At 39.6% G+C, this 19294-nt stretch overlaps 3 protein-coding genes across 7 annotated transcripts; all 3 read left to right on the forward strand.

Moving 5' to 3' along the window:
- Positions 1 to 740: 740 nt before the first annotated feature.
- rad1 (RAD1 homolog (S. pombe)) lies at positions 741 to 5515 on the forward strand. 5 transcript variants are annotated; one of them, XM_035391502.1, is made up of 6 exons: positions 741 to 903; positions 1960 to 2159; positions 2305 to 2413; positions 2761 to 3019; positions 3391 to 3489; positions 4978 to 5515. In XM_035391502.1, the coding sequence occupies exons 2-6, from the start codon at positions 1965 to 1967 to the stop codon at positions 5153 to 5155; spliced, it is 840 nt and encodes a 279-aa protein (XP_035247393.1). In that variant the 5' UTR covers positions 741 to 903; positions 1960 to 1964; the 3' UTR covers positions 5156 to 5515. The 5 variants fall into 5 exon arrangements, with proteins under 5 accessions (XP_035247393.1, XP_035247392.1, XP_035247388.1 ...); XM_035391501.1 differs by lacking the exon at positions 741 to 903 and adding an exon at positions 1269 to 1334; XM_035391497.1 differs by lacking the exon at positions 741 to 903 and adding an exon at positions 1282 to 1401.
- Positions 5516 to 6050: 535 nt separating this feature from the next.
- bxdc2 (brix domain containing 2) lies at positions 6051 to 10419 on the forward strand. The gene is made up of 10 exons (XM_035391496.1): positions 6051 to 6264; positions 6591 to 6702; positions 6794 to 6837; positions 6922 to 6992; positions 7648 to 7697; positions 7862 to 7935; positions 8119 to 8169; positions 8448 to 8549; positions 9411 to 9539; positions 9913 to 10419. Exons 1-10 carry the CDS (start codon positions 6112 to 6114, stop codon positions 10165 to 10167), a joined length of 1041 nt encoding a protein of 346 aa, XP_035247387.1. The 5' UTR covers positions 6051 to 6111; the 3' UTR covers positions 10168 to 10419.
- Positions 10420 to 11199: 780 nt separating this feature from the next.
- Positions 11200 to 18879, forward strand: dnajc21 (DnaJ heat shock protein family (Hsp40) member C21). Its single transcript, XM_035391495.1, has 12 exons — positions 11200 to 11686; positions 12970 to 13063; positions 13296 to 13419; positions 15028 to 15156; positions 15324 to 15628; positions 16284 to 16444; positions 16640 to 16718; positions 16814 to 16996; positions 17752 to 17800; positions 18005 to 18201; positions 18383 to 18461; positions 18570 to 18879. Exons 1-12 carry the CDS (start codon positions 11584 to 11586, stop codon positions 18720 to 18722), a joined length of 1656 nt encoding a protein of 551 aa, XP_035247386.1. The 5' UTR covers positions 11200 to 11583; the 3' UTR covers positions 18723 to 18879.
- Positions 18880 to 19294: the final 415 nt, after the last annotated feature.

Below are 19294 nucleotides of genomic sequence, written 5' to 3' on the forward strand. Positions count from 1 at the left end.
TGCTGGTAGAGTCCAGCTAGAGCCCCAGTTGTGTGATAAGAGGGGTATACCCTGGCCAAATCCCTCCCTGCCTGGGCATCACTATTTCCAGCTGTACACCACCCCATAGGACTATACCAGGGTAAAATCAGCACTGGCTTAATCACCATCTGGTCACCCAAAAGCTAATCCCTTAACTGCCACAGTTTTGTCATTGTTTTCTGTCTGGTTATTTGAAAGAACCATTTGAATAAACTCCAGGGTTTTGCTGGAAGAAAGTGTAGCAGGATGTGGTCATAGCCGTAGACCTAGATACATTTTTGCTCCATACGGTCCATTATTAGTAAAGATTTGCTTTCTAATATTTATAGAAAAAATTTCTATAGGTACTAAAGGAAATCATTGAGAGCAGAAAAATAAAAAATATCTGTAATGAATAAAAGCCATCCATTTTAAACCAGGGTTGAAATAATAATTAAATTATATTTTAGACAATTGTTCAAACAATTATAAACGACACCTTCCATTCACACCCAAATAACAAATGTATCGCCTTTTTATATATATCACTCTCTGCAGCAGTGCAATTCGCCTAACAGGATTTGTTAATGGGGCCAATGATGCGCAAAGTGCCATCTGCTGGTCCATTAGAAATTGCACAGATTTAAATTATTTTTTTAATCACAGACACAATCACACTTCAAAACTTCAATATACACAAACCAGTTTTTGTTCTGGGAATGGTATGATTTAGAGAGTTGGGGGGCTATGTGCTGTACCTTGTCTCTTTCAAATCACGTTTTACTGAGCCCTGCTAACAGCGTAATATGCAGGTTAACGCGTACTGTATATATATATAGGTGAATCTGCAAAATGACCCAACAAATCCGTTTTGAATATCGGTTAGAACTCATCGGATAGATGGTAATACTTTGTCTTTTGCATTTAGTAAGACTTGCATGTTTGGCGACTGGTTCTCTCTGTCAAAGAAGTAGCTAGGTTAATATTAGTAACCCGACTCTTCCCATCAGTAGCCTACCTGTTTGTGATGTTGTGTAGAATGGACTTAGTCGCTATATAGTATAGTATAGTACAAATAATTGTGCAGGGCACATCTTTATGACATAAAGCAGAGAAGGTATAGCTTATCACGGCAGATCTGTAAGACTTGGCAACCCTTTATTTCTTTAATTAATGATCTAGTTGACTACAGAACGGCCTCTGGTAACATTCACACTGCGTGCGCGTGTTTTTGTCACTGCCAAGGAAATCAAAAACTCAACCGGAAGCGTTTCTGCTTCATAAGATTGTTATTCCTGTTGGTCAAAGTTCGCGTGGCGCGTTCCTTCGAAAAGGTTTAGCGTTAACATTCTATTTTCTACCTAGGAAGGAACAAAAAATAGTTCATGGTCCATACATTTGGTTCGTAAACTTTGTGGGTATATCTAAAGTGACTAGGAACATATATTTACCCATTTGTAACTGTTTTTTGTTGAAAAGGTTGTCTAGCGCCTGATATTTCTTGATGGTTAGCTAACGTCAGTCAAAAACAGTAAGGTTAACGTGTTACTTTATGGATAGGTAGCTAGCGAACGTCACATCATATTAATTAACGATACTAGTTGGCAAACTAGTCCGTAAATAAGATAGCTTGCTTTCTAACTAACTGTACTAGTTTTGCGTACAAATCACTGTCAGCAGCAGCAGTGCTCGGCTGGTTTGCGAGAAAATTAAGGTATGATAGTTACTGTAGAATAAGATGATAACAACCAAGTAGGCAAATGCAATTTTCTAACATCACCAAACTATTTGTATACATGAAGTAATTTTGTTTTGGGACTTGTGAATGTTGGCTTTGGGAAGACAAACGACAAATGTTTGCTTGTTCGCTGTCTATAAAGTTTGACGCGTTACTAAGCTAACTGGATAGCCCAACAGCTGGATATAGTGACGTTTGTTTTTATGTTGCTTGCCTATCAGGAAACATGCCCTTGTCAACTCAATCTGAAGCGGGAGATGAGCGGTACGTTCTTGTAGCTAGTCTGGACAATGTCAGGAACCTCTCCAACATCCTTAAAGCCATCACTTTTAAAGACCATGCCCTGTTCAACGCTACACCCAACGGGTTGAAAGTCACTGTGGAGGACTCCAAATGTCTCCAAGCAAATGCCTTCATTCAGGTCAGTGTAGACGCGCTATTGTATGTTTGAAAATAGTGTACAAATACAGTATCGTTCCAGCGAAATTGTGCAACAACCTTATTATTAAAAATTATTTGACCAAGTCTACTTCTGTTTTTCTAATGGCAGATATTTGTTTCTCCAGGCTGAAATATTTCAAGAATTCACCATTCAGGAAGATTCAGTAAGCTTCCAGGTCAATCTGACAGTTCTTCTGGACTGTCTTACCATCTTTGGGGGAAGCACTACACCAGGTTGTCATCTTTTAAACAAATATGTTCTTATTTTCTTACTCTTCAAGGTTGCAGTTTTGTTCAATCTAACCATGTTTGATGTAAGTACTGAAACAGTCACAGGCTTTTAAGTGGAATTGTGTACTATTTATTTGGCTGATCTCGACTTTGTTCGGATCAGTCCAAACAAAACTACATGCAGTTTCATGTATAAAATTGACGACATGCAAATTCCTTTCAAAGGAAAGTATCATGCTTTGTTACTAAACTGGCTATTTTTCAGACCTCACAGATGACACTTCTGCAGCTACATGTTTGGTAGTTGCAAGGTGTCACAGTGGAAATATGTCTTTGTTTCTGCTGAAAAGGAGTAACAACTGCCCTTCGAATGTGCTACAATGGCTACGGGTACCCTCTGACCCTATTTCTTGAAGAGGGAGGAGTGGTCACCGTGTGCAAGATCAACACGGAAGAGCCAGAGGATCCCATTGACTTTGAGTTCTGCAGCACCAATGTCACCAACAAGGTGATCCTGCAGTCTGATAGCTTGAGAGAGGCCTTCTCTGAGCTGGACATGACAAGCGAGATCCTGCAGATTACAATGTCACCCAGTCAACCCTACTTCAGGTGTGTTTTTCCTTTACTACTTGCACTAACCTGTAGTTTGCATCACCCCTTTTGACCAATTTGAATCTATACATGTTTCATTTGAGTTCAGGCATAAATCTAGTAAATGACAGCCTAATTTTGTGTGCTATAAATGATTCAGAGAGAAAACATGCTCTAACTGATGACCTCCAACATGTTACATTTAAATTGAGTATATATGAGGAAGCATGCATTATGCTATAGGAATAGATTTGGAATTTATTTTTGACCTTGTTCTTTTTCCATGCAATTAATAGATATATGATTGTATTGTGTTGGTCTTTGTTTACACAAAATGTTGTCACTCGGCACAAATGAAGGATTAATATGTTTTTGTACTGATCATGTAGGCTGTCTACGTTTGGGAATTCTGGGAACGCCCACTATGACTATCCCAAGGACTCTGATATGATGGAGCTCTTTCAGTGCACAAAGACTCAGACAAACAGGTCTGTAAACAGCTGAAGTCAGATTATGCACATGCTATTTAGATGTACAGTGGTCTGTTAGTTCATACCATTGATAAATTCAAGCATAAAAAATGCTGTATAAATTAACTGGGAAATTAGTTATATTTAGTGATCAACAAATATGTATGATTTCAAAAGAAATACATACATACATACAGACAGGTAACAAATTAAAGTAAAAAAAACCTGAATAAATGAGTATTCGATGATCGTGGTGCTTATGCATTAATGTGATATGTAAGCAGAAGAGACAAATAAGAGCACCTCTTCAGTCACAAAGACTGCTCAACTGGATAGTGTTTCAATATGAACAGTGACTAAAGTGAAATCTGCATTTAGATCTATGGGAAAGACATCAGTAAATGGTGGTTGAAAGTGCACATTTGACGACCGTAATGCTTGTGCATTAGTGCGATATGTAAGGAAAAACAGAAGAGCAACTCTTCCTCAGGTGACTGACAATGTCAATGTAGGACTTGATCAGATTGTTTCAGCAAAAACAGTCCATCGACAACTACAAAGGGGGGATATTATAGTAAGGTCGCAGTGTATAAACGCTCATTACAAAGACAAATGCACATTTGAGAGTTCAGTGATGCAAAAACCATTGGCTCTGGTCTGCAGAAATATGGATAAAAATAAAATGGCCAAATGAGTCATCCATCACCATAATTTCAACAAGTGGGCCAGTGCATCTGTGGCGTACACCAAGAGAGCGGTTCAGGTGTGAATGTTTGACCTCTACAGCGTGGGGGTCCGGTGGCTCGGTTATGCCTTGGGGGACATTTTCCTGGCATAGTTTGGGTCCACTTATCCCCTTAGAGGGAAATAAAATTTAAAGAAAAGTAACTGCATCAACGTGCTGCTTTCTAAATTTGTCTTGGTATTCAAGAACTGTGGTTTCCTGTTTCCCTGGGCTATAAAAATGAGGTAAAAGACATGTAAAATCCACAGGTCATTCCTTACCAGAGAGAAAGCCAAAGAAGGCTCGGAAGAAATGAGACAAAGTATTGCTAACCATCATAAGTCAGGAGATGTCACTAAAAAACTAAAGATACCCCTTTGTACTATTGGCTCAATAATTAAAAACTTTAAAACCACCAGAACAGTGGTTAACCTGCCTGGTAGAGGGCACACATTCATCTTACTCCCATGCACAGTGAGGTAGATGGAAAAATTCAGGTGCCATAGTTGGGAGATCTATAAGGTTCGGCCACAGTGTCTCCAAAACAACCATCGCATGCCACTTCTGTTCCAACTGGGAAGGTTACCCCAGTCAACAAAATGTCCGTGTGGAGTTTGATATGATAAGCAGTATCATATTTTCAATTTAAACTTAAATAGTTCGGTTTAGATTTAACCCTGAACAGTGCGATAGTTAAATTTTCATATTGGTGTGTGTGTGTGTGTGTGTGTGTGTGTGTGTGTGTGTGTTTTTTTTTCTGACTTCCTTTGTCATATTTGCAGGTATAAGATGTCCCTGCTGAAGCCCTCTACTAAAGCATTGGCTCTGTCCTGTAAAGTGTCAGTCCGGACAGACACTCGCGGATTCCTGTCCCTGCAGTATTTGGTGAGAAACGACGATGGACAGATCTGTTTTGTGGAGTACTATTGCTGCCCAGACGAAGAGGTTGAAGAGGAATAGTTTGCTTCCAAAGAAAACAAGCTTACCTTTTAAGACGCCACAAAGACTTTTCCTTTCATTTTGAAGCTTATTCCAGCTACTGAAATGTAAACTTTGCATAAATAATTGATGTATGTGTAACCATTTATTATAATGTAATAATGTACATGTAATTACTTTCTGCACAGTTTCAGGAGAGTTTTGTTGTTGGTCTTCTATGTCTGTATATGTTTGTGGAAGTGTGTATAAGTAATTTGGAGTCTATTTTGAATTATTTTCTGCATTTATAATAACCTTGTAGAATTATCCTTAAATTATTTTGTAAATACTGAACAGAAGAATAGATTGCTGGGTTTTAATAAACAATATTATGTTTTCAAATATTGTTTGTTTGGTTACAAGAAAGTAAATCCTGAACTAAAATATTTGCATATGTTATGACTTGTATTTAGCCAATAGTCAAGCATCCATGTTTAAAAATTTTAAAACAAGTAAAAATAATGGGGGAAATGGTTGTTAAAAGAAACCTTCACAGAAAATGTGATGTTCTTGTATTTTGACACTGGTCCAATTAAGGAAAAAGATAGCTACTGAAGATTTGTGTGAATCTTATAGAAAATTTGGCTTGAAGGTCTAATTTATGTATAGCTAGCTTGGCAATTGTATTGCTTTCTGTCTAGGTACCTAAATACTATAGTTCATCGAAACTTATATCTGGCTATCAAGCTAGCTGCTTGCTAGCTACGGGGATGGGGAGAAAAAGGTTGTGGATTATAAAGGCTCGCTATTATTTCCTTGAATAAAAGCGAGCCTTTATAATCCACAAGGGGTACAGGGGTTGAGAGCATTTAGTTTCATGCCATGAAATGACACTATATATTCCAGTACAGTAGGTGGCGGAATGCACGATTTAAGATTAGTTGTAGAAGACAACTGAAGAAACAGAAGAAGAACGCATCGACACCGCACTCTCCAAAATGTCCGCGCTCAAGAGAAAACGTGGGGGAAATGGAAAAGGTCCCAAAACAGCAAAAAAAGTAAAAATTGTCGAAAATGGATCTCAAAAACAGAAGGACACACCAGTCGAGGATCCGAAGAATGAGTACAATGTCCCAGCACCAGTTTCAATGGTAACGTGACATACAAAGATTGTTTGTAAAACTACTTAGCTGCTTGTTCTCCTTCAGCTGTGTCTCTCCATGGATGATTAGTTAAATTGACATGGTAGTTTACCTTGTAAGCCAGTCTAATAATGATAATCTAACTGCCAAATCAGTCACCACAACCTATAACTATCCTCCGGGCTAATTTCCCAGCTAGTGCAATGGGGGACATAAATGATAATTGTAAAGTAGCAACGTAGATTTTCCGCTAACGATTGCACGAATGATGGCGTACTCGTGTCGGTCAGACCAGGCCAGCGTTTATTAACAGACTATTTTTGATCGTTAATCAGGGGAAGTGGACGAACAAAGAACGGGTTCTGGTGTTCTCTTCTAGAGGCATCAACTTCAGAACTAGGCACCTGATGCAGGACCTTAGAACCATGATGCCTCACACGAAAGCAGGTATGGCTAATTATCTATAACCAAAATTGAAACATCACTGTTCCTTTTTCTTGTTTAGATACTTAACGCTAACATTTGCCTCTTTTAACAGATACTAAAATGGATCGAAAGGATAAGCTTTTTGTTGTAAACGAGGTAAGAAGTAAGCCAATACCTTTTCTGTTTGTTTGTTTGTTTTCTTTTTTGTAGCTAGTTGTAACCATGTGCCTCGTCTTACAGGTGTGTGAAATCAAAAACTGCAACAAGTGTATATTTTTTGAAGCCAAAAAGAAGCAGGACCTCTACATGTGGTGAGTGTGCAGTGTCTCATGGACATTGGAGGATGTGAAGCAATATGTGAAACACAGGTTATCTATGTTTTTCTAAATTAATGAAATGAGCATATTATTTCTATTTTTTACATGGCACATTAGTGAGACAAGTCTCCAGAAGTCTTAAGCTTGATAAATTATGGATACTTTCTAGTTTCAAATAGTGAAAGTCCATGTGCAGAGGAATCATCCATCTAGAAAGCATTACTATCATTAGCACAATATCTATATCTGTAGGACCACAGTACTCATCTAATTATAACAATTTTTGAGTTGTCTTTATTCTTCGTCTTACTCTTATAAATTATGAACAAGATAATAAACAAGGTGTCATTATAAAAATGATGCATAATATATCAATATAAAACAATATTTATATCAATATTTTGAACAAAATATAATTATAAACAAGATAATATATAAATAAGACAGTAATTAAACTACTATGTTTGTTGTCTGAAATTTTTGCAGGTCTGTAATTGGCCTCTTAGATTACTCCTACTGAAATCACTCCTGGTTTAAATATATGTAAATTGTTGAACCTCTAAGAGTCTTCACACCGACACAATGTTACATAGGGCCTGTGAAAATGTTTTTACTGTTTAAATGATTTGTTGATAATCCATTTCTTTAGGATTTCCAATGTTCCCCATGGACCATCAGCCAAGTTCTTGGTTCAGAACAGTAAGTTAATCATTTTATAATTTAGGAATACACTTGTACATTTCTGAATGCCTTGATTGACCGAAAATTTAACATTTTTAAATGAAACCTGTTTAGACGATGCATCTTAACTTACTTGTTTATTTTGGTCTTTTTTTATTTGAATAATGTATCTTTTTTTCCAGTTCATACACTGGCAGAACTCAAAATGACTGGAAACTGTCTGAAAGGATCCAGACCGCTGCTTTCTTTTGACCCAGTAAGTTCTGTGCAGCAATGCTAGCAAAAAGTTTTTTATACGTGTTTTACATTTGCCAGCTTCCCTGTAATTCACCAGGGAATTACTAGTTTCACAGTTAAAATTACTAGTGAGTGGGGTTATTTCTTTGGAAAATGTTCTACAAGTAAAACTTGTTTGATGCGAATGCTTCCATTTTTGCAGAAATTTGACAAGGAACCGCACTACGCTTTGCTGAAGGAGTTGTTCATCCAGGTTAGTAAAACTACAAATTGTTGTATTTACTCTAATCTTTGGTGAATTGTGCTTTTTTCCTTTCTTTACAATATTCAAATGAATCATCATATATGTGTAATTCATATGTGTTTTGAGATGTTTTTAGTGTAGACTTGGGGATATTCAGAGTGATCTGTGGCTTTTATTAAGAAAGCTTCTTTAATGACTATAAATTATTATTAGTACTAACTGGTAATTCTATAGACTTTGCAGTACAAAATTAAAAAATTGAATTAATGCAATTATTCTCTTTGCAGATATTCTCTACTCCTCAGTATCACCCTAGGAGTCAGCCCTTTGTGGACCACGTTTTCTCATTCACGATAGCAGACAACAGGATATGGTTCAGGAACTACCAAGTAAGTTCTGGTTATTCGTTTTCATCTAGTGGAATATGTCAAATTATTAATTATGAAAGACTTGTATTGGGCCATGCAAACTCCCAGTCATAAAAAAAAGATTTTTTGATCTGTAAAACCCCAGTTGAGATTTGCTATTAAAATCTGACCAGGTCATGTGACAGCCCTGGTTGCGCATGAAATTAACTCCTCCCTCCCCCATTGTTAAAATTCTGTAATTAAAACAATTTTTAGTTACATTTATTTTTACTGTAGATATTTTTTTGGATTGAATCAAATGCATTGTTTGGTCTAACAACAACCTATCGTTACACTGGAATGCCTCTGGGGACATGCACTGCATTTCCAGAAGCATGCGGACACCTCTTCTAATTGGTGGTTTTAGCCATTGCTAGCAGGTGTATAAAATCAAGCATACAGCATTGCAATCTCCATTTACAAACATTGGCACTAGAATGGGTCGTCACTGACTTTCAACATGGCACTCATAGGATGCCACCTTTCCAACAAGTGAGTTCATCAAATGTCTGCCCTGCTAGCTGCTCCAGTCAGCTGTAAGTGCTGTTGTTAACTGGAAACATATTGGAGCAACAACAGCTCAGCCGCAAACAAGCTCAGGTCAGGTCAGGTTCTTTTGGAAATGTAGTGTATATTGAACTTCTATTAAAATGGTATACTTTAAATGGTTTACAGGCTACAATACTGGTCACTAGAAGTTCTTTAAATGTTATATTGTAAGGGTGCTTTTCCTTACGAGGTCCATGTGACTAAGTATACACCTACTAAAATGTGTCTACATTGTATGCCTACAGGACAGCAGAATATAACCCAACTGAAATTATTTTCATTGATTGTCCTTAGATAATTGAAGAAGATGCATCCCTGGTTGAGATTGGGCCACGCTTTGTGCTCAACCTCATCAAAATATTCCAGGGTAGCTTTGGTGGCCCGACCCTCTATGAGAACCCACATTTCCAATCTCCAAATATGGTAAATATGCTGTGCAGTTATTGTAGTGTATTTAAAAACCACCAATGTAATACACCTAATGCAGAGATGGCACATCTTCATTTTCAGCTTTTCGATAAATGAATTTCAACCTATTGGCCTGACACCATCCTCATTCTGGGCCAACATGTATTTTATTGAAGTTTACAATCTTTCTGACACCATAATTCATTACTTTGGCTAAGTGGTGTGAAGTAGTACACGTCAGTCAAGGGTATGACTATTTATCTTGTCACATTAAGCAATGAATGTATTTTTGAAGTAATTGTTCAAATGGATACCATGCAAAGTACAGCCGGTGTCTTGTAAGTAAATAGTAGTGGCTACAAATGAGTGATATTCCTTCCTTGTGTAGCACCGGAGGATGATTCGGCTGGCCACAGCTGCCAAACTGCGGGAGAAACAGATGGTGAAAGAGCTGCAGAAAATGAAAAAGTTGGAAGAGAAAGAGGTGGTGTCCCAAGATGTCACAGATGATGTATTTGCAACACCTTCTGAGGAAAAACCAGTTGAAGTAGAACATGAGGCCCCACCCCTCATGAAGATGAAGAAGAAGAAGAAAGACAAGGAGTTCAAACGACAAAGGATGCGGAAGGTCATGAAATTGTAAGCCACAGGGCACCATAAAAGTGTGTATTTTTTTAGTATTGGAAGCTGGAAACAGAACTGCTAATCCATCAGAGTAGCCAACTGTCGCAAGTGTGAGCCAGGACTAAGAGTGTTTAACCTTTTCTGTTGTTCTTTTTTATTTGAGTTCTTCCTGTCATGATGCCAGAAATGGAGTGTAATTAATTGCTGTCTTGTTGAAAATTGTATTTGTATTACTGTTGTTGACTGTTAAAGGCCTTTGCATTGAACAGTACTTTGCCTAATGCTTTTTTATTTACCATTCTTTTTGTAATGCATTTTAGATTGAGTAAATTAGCTTTAATGTTAATATTTAAAGCATTATGTATACTGCATTCAATGATGGTAGTTTTTTTTTTTCAGTAAGATTATGAAGATTAGTTGAATTTGATGAATGCTTTCCTGACATGGTCCACTGCAGTGACATTTTTCTGCCTTTGTGTAGCTGTATATAAGGTTACATTTGTGGTTTCTATGAAACTGCCGTTTAAGTTAGAGGCACACTTGAGCAGTAAGGGTCAGAGTGGATCTTATATTCCCTTTGTGGAGTGTGAATAGCTCGCCAATCCATACACTTCGATATTTTAAGATTAATTACCTTGCTCCAGGGCATTGTTCCTCTGCTACCCTCTCACCCTGTAATTTGGTTACTACATCTTTTGTCCTTAATTACCCCTCCACCATCCCCCAGGAGGTGTTTGACTGGCAACTGAGGTTTGAGCCCCTGGTGGGCATCTAGAGATGTTGACATGTATCTGGCGAGATGAAGTCGGGTCCCCACAAGAAAGATCTCTGCCATTGGGTACTCAACCAATTGATACAGGGGCTTTACCTTGTTCCCTACCTCTCTGGCTCCCCACTTGCGACTGTTCACTCAGACCTCACTCCCAGGGAATTCTTGAAAAATAGACACGTTTTCAATGGACCTTCTCTGATTAAAGGTCTGGAAAATAGCTTTCGTGGAGCGCACCGCCTAATTTTCCGAGGGAATATGACAGTCTGTTTTCAAGTGACGTCATATTAAGGCGCATACCGGCAGTGGAGTTGCTACACGCACAAGCTGAATGGTTTTGGGGCTAGCATATTGCTAAAATAGGTGACCTGGGAAAACTAACCAGTCGTAGCGTGAGTTTATTTAATTTTAATCTTTCAGCCATACGATCTATAACTACACGGTAGTGGCTGAAAATATATAGTTATTGTGTTATATAATGTAACTGAAGAGCGAGAGTTGGGACTTCAATGCATGCTTTACACATAGTTTGCTAACGTTACAATTAGCTTGCTGAATGCCGAGTGGACAGAAACAACAGCGGCTTCTGCACGAGGTCTTTCTTTTCCTGTATAAGATCTGTCGATTGGCAGATAATATTTATCAAGCTGCATAATCGTCGTTAACATGGCCATGAAGTGTCATTACGAGATCTTGGGCGTCAAAAGGGATGCTACGGACGACGATCTGAAAAAGGCCTATCGCAAATTAGCGTTGAAATGGCACCCAGGTATTTAATTTCGTTTGCATTATTGCTTACAGGTCACATCTTTGTGTCAAGAATTAGTACAATTACTAAATAAGAACAACGATAGCTAACTACAAAATATTACCCAGGTCTATTTTACCTAAGGCTTGGGTGACGTTAAATTACCTAAAGTGAATTAGCTAGTTGTAGTAGTAAGCGAAAACGCATACTTGATCAGTGCGTCTGGACTAACACGTAACGTTAGCCTGAATTCAATTGCTTGCTGGTTTTTTAAAAAAAAATTCTGTTTGGTCAGTCAAAAATACCTGTCGACTGGGTTCGTGTGAAGGCCAGGACAGTGACAGTAGTGCTCTATTGAGCTATGTAGATGTGCAGACGATAGGAAGGATTGAAGAATGGAGATGGCATAATTTCCATATCCATAAACAGTTCTGAAAAGAGATTGTTTTTGACGTATAAATTATTTAAATGTGATTTAATCACGGACTTCTTAACCTAGTCTCTTGAATCATTGGAATTTCACTGATTAAAATAAGTTATCACCAAAATAAGAGACTAGTAAAACAAGAGAAGAGTGCATTAGTAGCTGTTAAATTTGTTGCACACTGCTGCACATGGAGGTCCAACTAGTCCTTTCTGTATGCCTGGCTAGGGACCTCAGTAAAACTCCTGCCAGCTGTATCTGTCCTAACAGGCTGCATGTGTTGCCTACATACGCAGCAGATCCCTACAACAAGACAGAGTTGAGACCTGAGAAAATTTAAGGCCTAATCAGCTACATCAAAGTGGCTGCTATGCTATTTGCAGTGGTCCGTAGCTACTTAGTTAAATATATCGCTGCATTTTGACCATTTAAATTAGAATTTGATATCCCAGAGTTCAGGTTTGTCACGACAATTACAGTACTGATTTTGTGCCCTTACCCAGGCTGGTTTTTATAAAACAATGGCTGAATGCAGGTCATCAACTTGAGTGAGGTTTTGCAGCACTGGGACGACTCTCCTCATCTATCAGACACTCTCTTTTCTTGGGCACTACCATTGCCAACAACATGGATTTTAGAAAGGGTTAGAAATTTAGGGTTAAACAACAAAAATATCATCCCTTGTGGCTTGCGCTTATGTAGGCCTACAATGCCCATGTATTTATGATCGGAATAGCATGCTACACGGACACATTTTCAGACTTTCCTGGCACTGAACATTTGTCCTATTCTGGAATGTTCTGGAGTAATTAAACTCAAGAGCACCAGTGATACCTTAAGAGACTCTGCATGTTTGTGAGACCCATTCTTTCCTTTTCAGATAAGAACTTGGAGAATGCTGAAGAAGCAGCAGAGCAGTTTAAGTTGATCCAGGCAGCATATGACGTCCTGAGTGACCCACAGGAAAGAGCCTGGTAATTGTCACACATTCTGAAATCAGTACTTCCATCGCCATTGGTGCCACAGAAGTAGGGTAGAACAATTAAGCTGAAAGGTAAAAAAAAAAGAACAAAGAATACCAATCAGAGTGAATGAGACTGTTTTAAGGGCTAATGAGCCCTCGCGCACTCTGGCTGGTCAGTATGTCATACTGCTCCATATCTGTGGAACATCAGTGTTAATGCTGCTGAGCTGTTATCCCTCCAGGTATGACAATCACCGAGAGGCCCTGCTGAAGGGTGGAGTCAGTGGGGAGTATGAGGATGACAGCATCGACGTGCTGCAGTACTTCACTGTCACATGTTACTCCGGGTTTGGAGATGATGAGAAGGTGAGTGAGACACAAGGGCCCCATTCTGCCTCTTATTTCTGATGCTGTTTTATTTAGTATGCTTATTGTGCATAAATCAGGCTTTTTGTGGGAAGCTAGTCACTCGTAAGTGTTGAGGTGGTTACCCTTTTGATTTTAACTCTTTCTCTGGGCAGCGGTTTGTACCATGGCATATAACCAAATATCCCAGTGTGTCATGAAATAATTCAAATAAGTTTCCTAGTACAGTGTAAAGGGAGAGGGGAGAGGGTTGCGATAAATTGTATAGACCCCACAGGTTAACCACTCATGCAGGTTCACCCAACGGGCAACAATTTGAGACAGGCCAGAACATCTTAAAAACAAGAAAAAAAGTTGTACAGCTTTAGAAGGCAATATCTGCTATTTACAATTACTACTAACTATTAGCCTGTCTGGCTATTAACATGATGAAATAATGAAACAAGTTTTTATTTTATTTTTTTTTAAGTACCAACTGTGCACTGACAGAACAACAGCTTCATATGTAGTTGTGTATTTAGTCAAATATGATCTTGTCTGATAATGGCAATATTCAAGATGCAACAGCAAATTTTACAGGAAGATGACTTACCATGCAGTTAAAAAATATTTATACTGGACTAACCACATGCATGTTGCCAGTTGTTGAAATTTACATTTGTTCAACTTATGATTTACATTTGTTTAACTTGATTTGATTTTGTTAGCTTTGTCAAAAATGTTATGTTATGATCCATGTCTTTTGCATGCTAGAGATAGTTCTTGCAATGAAGCAATAGGGTTGAGATTTGCAAACTCTTGAACAGCAATCTTAGACCAGAATGGCAGGAGATTTGTTACTTAGCATAGGCTTCTCGCTTGCATTGCAGGTAGTTAGATCACCACTAGAGGGCAGAATACATCTGTGCAGTTTGTTTGAAATGATAGTGTACCGTTTGTGTGATCAAAGGTCAGCAGTTAACTTATCTGTAGGTTGCTGGATTAGAAGACTTCTTCAAATATAGGTTCATACAAAGGTCTTTTTGGTCCATAAACATTTTTTTATAATTAACCCACAGTACTTTGATCGAAATGTTGCCTATATGTGCATGATAAAATACATATACATATAATATAAATATATAATATTAAAGATCCAGGAAACTGGATTCAAATTGTGGTTATATTTCCCAGAAATAATTTGTCGTCTTGATATTTCTGTCAAGTTTTTAACCAAATTATAACCATTAAATTGTAATAAACACTATTAGATTATTGTGACCTGTTCAGTAGACAAGGACAGGGTGTGCCGTGTATCTTGCGCTCATTAACATTCATATCCGTAATACACGTCATATGTAAATCATTCCTTACCGCTAGCTAGGTTCGAGCTGGTTAGATGAGTAACCTTACTCTTCCAGACAAAATAAAAGAAAGCAACGTAAAGTAGGCTTTACCATCGTTTGCAAGAATCATTGAAAAATATTTCTTGGCCTTTTGTGAATGCAAAAAAGTATTAAAACGACACATTAGCAAAGAATTCCCAGGTCCCAGGTACCTGAACCTAAATAAAGTTTTGAAATGATGTGCTGATGGTAATCCTTTTTCATTTCTGTGTTGTCCTGGCAGGGATTTTACACAGTATATAGGAACCTGTTTGAATCCATAGTGAAGGAAGAGATGGAGCACAGCAAGGAGGAGGATGAAGAAGAAGGCCAGTTCCCCACTTTTGGAGACTCTCAAAGTGACTATGACACGGTAAAATATCACGTCAGGAAATGGTGTGGAAAGGAGCATCACAATGCATTATCTGTTTGTCAGAACAAAGCAGAGAGCTCCTCAGTTTTACTGGTGATTCTTCATTGGTCCTTGTGTATACATCACACGATGCTCAGCTGGGGCCCACAATGCTTCCATGTCTGCAGGTGGTGCACCTCTTCTACGGCTACTGGCAGAGCTTCTGCACCCGCAAGAACTTTGCGTGGAAGGAGGAGTACGACACGCGGCAGGCCTCCAACCGCTGGGAGAAGCGGGCCATGGAGAAGGAGAACAAGCGGACGCGGGAGAAGGCCAGGAAGGAGCGCGGCGAGCTGGTCCGCCAGCTGGTGGCCTTCGTGCGCAAGAGGGACAAGAGGGTCCAGGCCCACAAGAAGCTGGTGGAGGAGCAGAACGCCGAGAAGGCCAAGAAGGTGGAGGAGCTGAGGCGGAAGCAGAAACTCCACCAGGCCAAGTGAGTGAAATCATGTGACCTTTTCAGGAGAGGAAGTCCACTTTTTGTGTCTTTAGCAGTATGAGCTACACATATACACTGAATTCTTTGTTTTGACGATTAAGATGGATGTTTTTAAAGAAGCCGAGAAGTCTTCTCATCAGGTATTGTAAAATACCTGGGTAAAATAAAATCCCCAGACCACAGAAAGATACTGCAGTTTAAAAGCCTTCCTAACAAAACACTAGTATGCCAGGTGAGCCACTTGGCTGGCTTATGAAATCTGACGAAGGATTCTAATGGGGGAACTAGCCTAACACTGCTGGACAGGCTGCAGATACAAATGTGTCCCCTAAATAATAGTGTGAATTTTCCATGAGTATACTGGAGGCTATCCAGAAAATGCGCTGCCTATAGATTAATAATGTCTCCCATTCCCTGATCATGCACATTGTCTTGTAGTTCACTGACGTGTAATCCAAGACATCATGAATATTAAGTTTCTGTCATTGATCTTTAACTTGCTGTAACCGGAGACAGGGAGCGGCGGCGCTCTTATTGGATCAATAATAAAAGACATTAATTTGGCAAATAGAATTAGCTCTGCCCTGGGTATTACTAGACTTCATTACTTGATTTAAGCGATGAGCACTGACTGGAGGCTTCACCCCTGCAGGCTGGCGGAAGACTACAAGGAGCAGAGCTGGGCGGCCATGTCTGAGCTGGAGAAGGAGCTTCAGCAGATAGAGGCGCAGTATGGGCAGGAGTTCGGTGATGCGTCAGAAAGTGAAGAAGAAGAGGCAGACGTGGTGGACGGAGGAGACCAGAGTGGAGGAGGCCAGTGCACGGACGCAACCAAACATGCTCCCACATACACACACATTTAATTCATTTCACACATTAGTGTCAGGATGGGAGAATATGTTCTGAATCGGTTACACTGCAGTTTGTGTGGCTCTTTCAGAAAAGCTAGAAGAAAAGGCATGAAATGCAAGCCTGTTTGAAGCTTATCTCTGCTCTGCTCTCTCACAGATGCAACAGAAGAACTTGTGGAATATTACGATGACATCTACTGTCCAGCCTGTGACAAGTCCTTTAAAACGGATAAAGCGTATGTTAAATTCCAGTGCCCGGCCCTGGCTCTGTGGATTATGCAGCGTGTGGTAGTGGAGAGCTCAATGCTCTGTTTTCGCTCTCCTTTCACAGTATGAAAAATCACGAGAAATCCAAAAAGCACAGGGAGATGGTGGCACTGCTGCGGCAACAGCTGGAAGAAGAGGAGCTGACTTTGAATCTCAGCTCTGGAGACGCAATTGAAAAAGAGGAGGAGGAGGAGGTGGAGGAGGAGGAGAAAGATGATATTGAACAGGGGGAGGCTCCGCGGCAAAAGTATGCATGTCTTCTAGAAAACTCTTTGTGCATGTTCTGCATGCTGAAATGTCCTAGGAATTTGAAGTGGCCTGTTCAGGATTATTTGGATACATACGGAGAGTTTATAATGGACAATGTAGGCTATAATGAAATGTTATCATACTAAGCTTGTCCAACATGTTTATTTTGTTTTTTGTTTTTTAATGAAGCATGATGTGTTAATCACATTTGACACAACATATGTGAGATGCAGTAACTATGCATCAATGATGAAACTAATCTTTAAAAATCAGTTTTAGCAGTTTCACAACATCTGATTTTACTGTTTAACACAAGGGACAAGTGCAGTACTTTGAACTGAGCCTGCAGATATGCATATGCCATATACAATTCCAAGCACCCCATCTCAGTCTCTTTGGTTTGAGAAGTCAGCGTTCTGAGAAGAAAAAAATAGAAACACTGATATAAAATGGCGTCCTTTTTAACACCCTATTTCAGCATTGCAAATTTATCATTGTACCCCATTTAAGCACCTTTGTATGACCCTCCCTCACACAGGAAGAATTTATTTAGTAGACTATTAACTCTCTAGTCCATAGGAGCCCATAAACTTGATGCAATATTGAATAACAAGTACATTTCATTAAATATACCAGTTACCCTATTCAGACCTGTGTGTGTGTGTAAAGAGACCATTAAAATACAATGGCCAAAATCCTTATCTTGTTTACATGTACACAGGCTTACAACAGTTTTTTTTCTTTCACAAACAGGCTATCTAAAAAGCAGAAAAAGAAAAAAAGACTACAGAAAGTAGTAAATGTAAGTATTTGGAGAAAGCTGAACAGTGGACACTTAACTCTGGTATAATGGAAAAAGTACTTTTTAATGATCATCTCAATCACGTTGAATATTGAATTTTATGAATTATAAATGAACCCAGCTGTGCCACAGCTTTCAATCTTGTGGAGTGGGATGTTGGTATGCTTAGTTCCCCCATTATTTTTCCACTCTAATTTCGTGTAGAGTGCCCCAGAAGAGCCAGTGGAAGAATGTGCCATTCCAGAGCCTGTGCAGGCACAGTGCAGCCCTAAGGACCCCCTGATAGAGCAGTCGGGCAGCAGTGAGGACAGCCCCTGTCCCCAGTCTCCCCCTGACCAGCCATGTGACCAGGACACGGAGGACGTGAAGCACGAAGAGAGTCCACCCACAGAAGCGAAGAGGTGACTTCCTGCATGACAGCTGTTTGTCTAAGGACCGGTCTCTGTACACGGTTTATGCGCCGTGTGGTTTATGGCCCACTGACAAAATAGTTAAGCAGGGGCACTGTGTTATTGCTTTGCCCTTTACGCTTTTTATTCAAGAGCTTTTTTTATGCATTTGGTTTTATTTATGTATCGTCAGCTCTGGAAAGACGAAAGTAAAGAAGGGCGCAATGAAAAAAAGCAGTAAGCCTCAGGGAAGCCTGGACCATGCAGCAGAGGTGAGTACCATTCGGGGAAGCTATGATGTTGCTGAAGTGTATAAAGCCCATTTACATAAAACGAGTGTGTGGGGTCTCTGGGTCTCTGATCCATGTCTCTCCCTGCAGGAAGTGAGTCTGCGCTGTGTGACGTGCCAGTTTGAGTTTCCCACCAGGAACAAACTGTTCGACCACCTGAAAACGACAGGACACGCCACAGCACTATCATCCACCAGACCTGCAGGGGGCAAGGGAAAGAAGGACAAGAAGAAGAACAGATAACCTCTCCAGAATTAGCCAAGGCAGAGACTTTGCCATCCTAAAAGACTGGAATTTCAAAGGCGTGGCCGAAATGTCTGGTGTTACGGAGATTTCCTGCATAATATACTGTGTATGTGGCGGGAAAGGGTTTTAATTAAATCTGGAACCAAGAAATACATTCTCTTACAGCTCTGTTTTTCTTGTGTCCCTCTTCAGTATGTTGTTGAGGAATAATTGTTCACTTACAGAAGGCATCCCCTGGGCTAGCAGTGGTCAGTGTTTGTTGGTTCCTTCTCCAAGATTCAAACAAACAAACACAGCATGGCCTGTGGTAGCAAAGCCCCAGAACACGGATGTATTCCTGTAGCATCCATGTACCAGGGGTGCATTTCCTTCTGCAGTGTTTGGATGGGTGTGAAACTGGAAACGTTTGCATCGTGTTTGCAACGCTGTGGTGGTACTTCCATTGGTGTGTGAAAAATGGGGCTGAAGATTAGAAAAGCAGGAACCTTCCACAGAAGCATATTGGCTGTGTTGTGTGGCATTCCAGTCTCTTTTGAACAGTTTACTGGAGAAATCACTCAAGTATAATG

Source organism: Anguilla anguilla, chromosome 14, assembly GCF_013347855.1.
Source record: "Anguilla anguilla isolate fAngAng1 chromosome 14, fAngAng1.pri, whole genome shotgun sequence".
NCBI classification, from domain to species: domain Eukaryota; kingdom Metazoa; phylum Chordata; class Actinopteri; order Anguilliformes; family Anguillidae; genus Anguilla; species Anguilla anguilla.